The sequence below is a fragment of the Gymnoscopelus braueri genome (genome assembly GCF_963280865.1).
Source record: "Gymnoscopelus braueri genome assembly, chromosome: 22".
Classification (NCBI taxonomy): Eukaryota; Metazoa; Chordata; class Actinopteri; order Myctophiformes; family Myctophidae; genus Gymnoscopelus; species Gymnoscopelus braueri.
In genome coordinates, this window is record NC_137624.1 from 11297617 (window position 1) to 11305699 (window position 8083).

The following is an 8083-nucleotide window of genomic DNA, read 5'->3' on the forward strand; positions in this document are numbered from 1 at the left end:
TATATGATGTATGGTGACATACTATAGGCTCTAAAAGTATGTCGAATGGAACAGAATAAAGGTTGTGTTCCATTCTGGGCAAACCGGGTCAGGGTGCTGATATTGTGCATGTTGGCTCACTGGACAGGCTCTGCTACACTAAATGGGACAGATGTATTAATTAGTATAATTGGTAACACCTGGAGGAAGTAAGAAGTGGCCCAATTTCTTGCCAATATGGCTGCCGTACGTAGGGTCCATTCCAGCATACATTTAAAGTTAAATATCCTATATTAAAATTGCCTAATGGGTTGGCATAGAGTTCCCACTGCAGCTACACCCAAATATGGTGTGTGTCATGCTGTGACAGTATGACATCAGACCCAAACAAACCGTGTCATAATGACAGACTCTAAGAAATCATAATGTGGTTCCATATAAATTAGTACAACTAACTTGGTCGTTTTGGTTACTACTGTGAGTCGGTCAGGTGGCCAGAACTACCAGATCCGCCCGCCCATATAGGCGATCCGGTTGACCAGAGCCACAGCTCAGACCACTATGCCCATGTATGGTCGTGACGTGCGCATATATTGGACCGTCAGACTCGGTGCACACACCGGCAAGGACTCGAGGGAGGGCGGTGCCTGCCGTCGAGTTGTTCGGACGACACGGTTTGTTTGGGTCTGATGTCATGCTCTCAGTCAGTATGACACACCCCATATTTGGGGATCTCTGTATCTGTCAGTCCTTACAGTAGACTGACAGGAAATGGGGAGAGAGAGATGGGGAGTGACACGCAGCAAAGGTCGTCGGGCACAGGATTCTAACCCGTGACACGTTGGTGCCCGGACCGCTACGCCAGCCGTCCGGGCCAAAAAGATATGTATTCTTTTTCTGGTTCAGGATGGAACTGTGTACCCCGTTAGAGCAGGGGTTTACAAATGTTTTCAGCAACCCAATTTATTAATCATAATTAAATAATGGAATGCTGACAAAGATTCAGAGCATTTTGTGCTCTCAAGAAATCCATTGATAACACATACCAGTAAACAACAAATGATTATCAGCTAATTCAGTTTATCGATCGATCAACGTAATTGTCACGACACAGTTACAGGTAAAAGTGAGGTGAAACTCTTGTTTATGCAGGCTTTCACATTTGCAGTTCAAGGAGTAAAAAGATAATTAGGTAAGTAAATAATGGGGGTAAAAAGGGCACAAAAAGCCTGAAAATAGCAGTTCCCAGAGTAAATGTCAAATGCACTTTCACCAACCCCACCCCCCCCCCCCTTCCTCTCGTTTATTTGCGTCTTTATTATTCTTATGCAGTCTGAATGCAGTTTTCTTTTTACTATTCACCTTATTCCTATAAGGTGGATGTGGCTTAAGGGCGGGCGGGCAGGTGGAAGGGCCACGTGACGCTCATGTCACTATGACTCAGCCATAACCTATTATAAGGAGTTCCCAATATACTGATGACATCAGGGATCTCTATTTATGGGCATTCAAGGGACACTGATAGATACAGAGATCTCCATATATGGGCATATTGGTCGGATCGGAGGTGGGACGCAGTAGGTGAAAAAAAAACCTACGTCTCTCTAGACGAAATTGAAATCTCGAGATTGAAATCTCGTCTAGAGAGACTTAGGTTTTTTTTTTTGGTTGCATAGTGTTCTGTCACTATGAACGTCAGATCTAAAAAAATATATAAAAAAAAAGCTATTAAAATATGTGATCTAACGCAAGGCCTATCCGCTCAGGTTTTAAGCTGTGGCAGACCCGGGATGTAGTTATGAAATGTTTCTACTGTACCATTCATCCTAAGATATCATAACATCATAGAAAAGGTAAGAAAACCTTAGTCCAAAATTCTCCTTTAGGCTTTAATGTTCCTTAAATAGAAAGTCTGAAAATGACTTTAACATTAACAATCTGGTCTTTATCCAGAGCTAGTGGTTATAGTATGTTAATTAAATTCCGAGGAGTCCATTTGGTTACATTTGTATACTCTTCGGAGCTACCCCGCAACATTGATCCCAGGCTAACAAGGAAGAGTAATCAATGTCATTGTAATGTCATGCAGTGGTGTAACAGTTCGGAGTTCAGAGACAGATGTGCCAGAGTACCCGTTGCACCCATATGTCTGTCTGTCTGTCTGTCTGTCTGTCTGTCCCTTTTATGCCCATATATGTAGATTTCTATATCTGTCTCATGTCCATATATGGAGATATCATCTGTCTCTGTCTGTGTCACTTATATGCCCATATATGGAGTTCTGTGTCAGCCAAGCCCAAATATGGAGTCCAGGCCAGCCAAGCCCAAATATGGAGTATCCTGATGTCATCATGTTGATGACATCAGGATACTCCATGTATGGGGATTTATCTACATCTTTTGACAACCACTGATCCGGATCATCTAGATACATGGGGACACACAGACAGACTCACTCACACGCATGCAGAGATCTGTGTACTTTATAGGATTCAATGACAAATCCTGGCCATGGACCACCGCCCAGTCTCCATGACTCAGATATAAAACTATATAGAGTTCCCACTGCAGCTCCACCCAAATATGGGTCATCATACTCAGACATACTCAAACTAAGGATCCACATACATTTGTTGTGTACTCTGACAAGGCCACTATGACTAAGACATATTGGTCGGATCGGCTGAAGACATTTCACTGTGTACATATTTGTTGATTTTTGGTTGCTATGGTTACCTGATACTGTTGATCAGAGTACCGACTGTTCTGATGTCACGGATCCCCATATTTGGGCAGGGCTGACAGTCAGACTGACATCATAGTGACATAGCTATGATGCGAGCGTCAGCAGCAGAGCTTAATATGGGACAACGCAAGAGCGTTGTGGCAGTATCGTGAGAGACATTGAGTGATCACCACCTCAATGGAGACCCCATTAGAGCAGAGATTGCCAGTGACTATGGCAGAAATTAAGAAAAAGATTGTAATAGTAGTGGGAGATGAAGCCTGTGGGAAGACCTGTCTATGCAAGGACCACTTCCCAGAGCCAGAGGTCTATGTGCCTACAATTTACGAGATCGAAGTCGCTAACATTGAAGTGGATGGCAAACCGGTTCAACTAGCGTTTCGGGATACAGGCGGTAATGAAGGCTTAGACAGACTGCGTCCTCTTTGTTACTCACATGCTGATGTCATTCTCATGTGCTTCTCCATTGATGACCCGGACAGTCTTGAGAACATCCTGGAGAAGTGGGCCCCTGAAATCAGATTCTACTGCCCTGATGCTCCCATTGTCTTGGTGGGAAATAAAATGGACCTGCGCAATGATGAGCACACCCGTAGGAAGCTGGTCAAGGCGAAGCAAGAACCTGTGAAATCAGAGGAGGGCCGTAAGATGGCAAACATGATTGGTGCCTTGGAGTACATGGAGTGCTCTGCAAAAACAAAGGATGGTGTGAGGGAAGTTTTTGAGATAGCCACCAGGGCTGCACTACAGGCTCGGCAGAGGAAGAAAAGTAAGAAGAGATGTAAGTGTCTTCTAGTGTAAATGGAAGCACATGGGGACTACTGCATGGATCAAAAGGGAAAAAATTAAGATTATAGGTCAAATTCCCCAAGACACCCACACAGAGGTTTATACTACAGGTGCAGGACTATACTTTTTTGTCTTAAGCCTAATAAACACAAAACAAAAGATTTTTGTCAGTATTCATTTTTTACGTTACTAAAATGCGGCCCTCACACCTACGTTGCACCGCCGATCCGACTGATATGCCCAAATATGGAGATCTCTGTCTCTGTCAGTCTTTGTCCCTTTTATGCCCATATACAGTATGGAGATCCCTGATGTCATCATTTTATACCCCTATATGGGCATGCCCCCTTTTGTGCCCATGTATGGATTTATTTGCGCCTGATGCCATGATGACACATTGAGGTTAGACAGCACACTCCATATTTGGGCGTAGCGGCATTGGGAACTCCTTATATGGTTATGGCTGAGTCAGGGCGACATGAGCATGATGTCAGAGGTCCACCCACCGTCCCAAAATTTTTATATAGGATTTTTATTTAGGATAGAAAATATTTTTTATATTTGAACATAAAATCACATCAAAACCTTCCTTGTCAACACGTACTATGCGATCTGAGGTCAATGATGTGCCATGCTGCAGTACTGTACTGCCTGCTGATATCTAAAGAATGTTTCCATTGAAATACTTGTGCACATCAAGGCCAAAATGTCTTATGAGCTTCAGACACGCATTATGTGTATTATGATTCCAATGCACGAATGCAAGCTGAAAAGACTGGAAAACTCATGAATCCAAACTTGGTGTTTTTGTGTAACTAAATAACTGTAAGAATCTGAAAGATAAAAGTCCTTGGATAGTGTGTGGCACTACATTGTTGGCAAACATATTCATACATTCTACCTTCACTAATAGAATCATCTCATTTCATTTAAATACAGAATCTACGTGTTGCGCCCTGCTCTCAGACTTGTCTCGTTTGTCTGACTTTCAAAGGTTTGCATGCAGCCTCTTCTGTTTCTAGCTCCCTGTGCATCTCAGACAGTCCGTTTGTCTTTGTTTGACTGTCGGTGTCCCTGTGCGGCCCCTTTTGTTCGCCTTCCCCTGCACTTTTTGGCTGGTGTGTTTGACTGTCGACATGTATCCCCTTGTTGTTGCTCTGCCCTTTCTGTCATGCAAGCCTTTGGCTTTCTTTGTGCACTTTGCATGATTCGTTTCGATTTGAGCAAAAGTATTGTAAGAATTAACACACTTAACGCTAACGTTGTAATTCATTAATACAAGCTTGACATGCAACGTTTCGTCGCTGTCCAGCAGAAACCTTGTATCTCCATATTTAAACTTTTCATGTTTTTTTTTCCAGTAAATGAATCCTCTACTCTGTCATACTAAAGTGTCGCACTAAAGTAGCAAAAAGTAGCCAATCTACAAGCTCACAATGCGTCACATCGGATTCAGATTTTCAAAGTGAAAATGAGAGTGTTAATTGTGTGTGTGTGTGTGTGTGTGTGTGTGTGTGTGTGTGTGTGTGTGTGTGTGTGTGTGTGTTTTACAAATATTGAACCAATGAAAAGTATTAGCAAGAGCTTGTGACTAAATAATAACTACTTTGGATCCATTGGAACACAGGTTATTTTTCTATTTCCTGAAAAGTAATAACAATAACAATAATAAATTTTATTTGTAACATACTTTATATTTGACACAAATCTCAAAGTGCTACATTGCCAAAACATTTAAAAGTAACGGTTTTGGACATACAAGGTTTCCACCTGACAATGTCTAACTTTCTATATGATGTATGGTGACATACTATAGGCTCTAAAAGTATGTCGAATGGAACAGAATAAAGGTTGTGTTCCATTCTGGGCAAACCGGGTCAGGGTGCTGATATTGTGCATGTTGGCTCACTGGACAGGCTCTGCTACACTAAATGGGACAGATGTATTAATTAGTATAATTGGTAACACCTGGAGGAAGTAAGAAGTGGCCCAATTTCTTGCCAATATGGCTGCCGTACGTAGGGTCCATTCCAGCATACATTTAAAGTTAAATATCCTATATTAAAATTGCCTAATGGGTTGGCATAGAGTTCCCACTGCAGCTACACCCAAATATGGTGTGTGTCATGCTGTGACAGTATGACATCAGACCCAAACAAACCGTGTCATAATGACAGACTCTAAGAAATCATAATGTGGTTCCATATAAATTAGTACAACTAACTCGGTCGTTTTGGTTACTACTGTGAGTCGGTCAGGTGGCCAGAACTACCAGATCCGCCCGCCCATATAGGCGATCCGGTTGACCAGAGCCACAGCTCAGACCACTATGCCCATGTATGGTCGTGACGTGCGCATATATTGGACCGTCAGACTCGGTGCACACACCGGCAAGGACTCGAGGGAGGGCGGTGCCTGCCGTCGAGTTGTTCGGACGACACGGTTTGTTTGGGTCTGATGTCATGCTCTCAGTCAGTATGACACACCCCATATTTGGGGATCTCTGTATCTGTCAGTCCTTACAGTAGACTGACAGGAAATGGGGAGAGAGAGATGGGGAGTGACACGCAGCAAAGGTCGTCGGGCACAGGATTCTAACCCGTGACACGTTGGTGCCCGGACCGCTACGCCAGCCGTCCGGGCCAAAAAGATTCAGGATCAGGTTCAGGATGGAACTGTGTACCCCGTTAGAGCAGGGGTTTACAAATGTTTTCAGCAACCCAATTTATTAATCATAATTAAATAATGGAATGCTGACAAAGATTCAGAGCATTTTGTGCTCTCAAGAAATCCATTGATAACACATACCAGTAAACAACAAATGATTATCAGCTAATTCAGTTTATCGATCGATCAACGTAATTGTCACGACACAGTTACAGGTAAAAGTGAGGTGAAACTCTTGTTTATGCAGGCTTTCACATTTGCAGTTCAAGGAGTAAAAAGATAATTAGGTAAGTAAATAATGGGGGTAAAAAGGGCACAAAAAGCCTGAAAATAGCAGTTCCCAGAGTAAATGTCAAATGCACTTTCACCAACCCCCCCCCCCCCCCCCTTCCTCTCGTTTATTTGCGTCTTTATTATTCTTATGCAGTCTGAATGCAGTTTTCTTTTTACTATTCACCTTATTCCTATAAGGTGGATGTGGCTTAAGGGCGGGCGGGCAGGTGGAAGGGCCACGTGACGCTCATGTCACTATGACTCAGCCATAACCTATTATAAGGAGTTCCCAATATACTGATGACATCAGGGATCTCTATTTATGGGCATTCAAGGGACACTGATAGATACAGAGATCTCCATATATGGGCATATTGGTCGGATCGGAGGTGGGACGCAGTAGGTGAAAAAAAAACCTACGTCTCTCTAGACGAAATTGAAATCTCGAGATTGAAATCTCGTCTAGAGAGACTTAGGTTTTTTTTTTTGGTTGCATAGTGTTCTGTCACTATGAACGTCAGATCTAAAAAAAAATATAAAAAAAAAGGTATTAAAATATGTGATCTAACGCAAGGCCTATCCGCTCAGGTTTTAAGCTGTGGCAGACCCGGGATGTAGTTATGAAATGTTTCTACTGTACCATTCATCCTAAGATATCATAACATCATAGAAAAGGTAAGAAAACCTTAGTCCAAAATTCTCCTTTAGGCTTTAATGTTCCTTAAATAGAAAGTCTGAAAATGACTTTAACATTAACAATCTGGTCTTTATCCAGAGCTAGTGGTTATAGTATGTTAATTAAATTCCGAGGAGTCCATTTGGTTACATTTGTATACTCTTCGGAGCTACCCCGCAACATTGATCCCAGGCTAACAAGGAAGAGTAATCAATGTCATTGTAATGTCATGCAGTGGTGTAACAGTTCGGAGTTCAGAGACAGATGTGCCAGAGTACCCGTTGCACCCATATGTCTGTCTGTCTGTCTGTCTGTCTGTCTGTCCCTTTTATGCCCATATATGTAGATTTCTATATCTGTCTCATGTCCATATATGGAGATATCATCTGTCTCTGTCTGTGTCACTTATATGCCCATATATGGAGTTCTGTGTCAGCCAAGCCCAAATATGAGTTACTAGAGGTTCAGGTGGATCTAGAGTTCAGGCCGCTGTGCCGCCCTCACACCACCGATCCGACTGATATGCCCAAATATGGACATCTCTGTCTCTGTCAGTCTTTGTCCCTTTTATGCCCATATATGGAGATCCTTGATGTCATCAGTATATGACCCTATATGGGCATAAAAGGGACAAGGACTGACAGATACAGTCCTTGTCCCTTTTATGCCCATATATGGAGATCCCTGATATAATCACTATATACCCATATAGTATGGGCATGCCCCTTTTGTGCCCAAATATGAGGCTGACTGATTTTTTTGTGCCTGATGCCATGATGACCAATTGAGGTTAGACAGCATACTCCATATATAGGGATTTGGGGATTTATCTACATTTTTGGACAACCGCTGATCCAGATCGGCACAGATACATGGGGACACACAAACAGACTCACTCAGACACACACACACACACACACACACACACACACACACACGCAGACATCTATGTA

The 8083-nt window shown here is 42.6% G+C and overlaps 1 protein-coding gene across 1 annotated transcript; it reads left to right on the top strand.

The window, feature by feature from the left end:
- Nucleotides 1-2938: 2938 nt before the first annotated feature.
- On the top strand, nucleotides 2939-3526 carry LOC308078827 (rho-related GTP-binding protein RhoA-B-like; the record flags this gene model as incomplete). Its single annotated transcript, XM_080420173.1, has 1 exon — nucleotides 2939-3526. One exon carries the CDS (start codon nucleotides 2939-2941, stop codon nucleotides 3524-3526), a length of 588 nt encoding a protein of 195 aa, XP_080276299.1.
- Between the last annotated feature and the right edge of the window lie 4557 nt (nucleotides 3527-8083).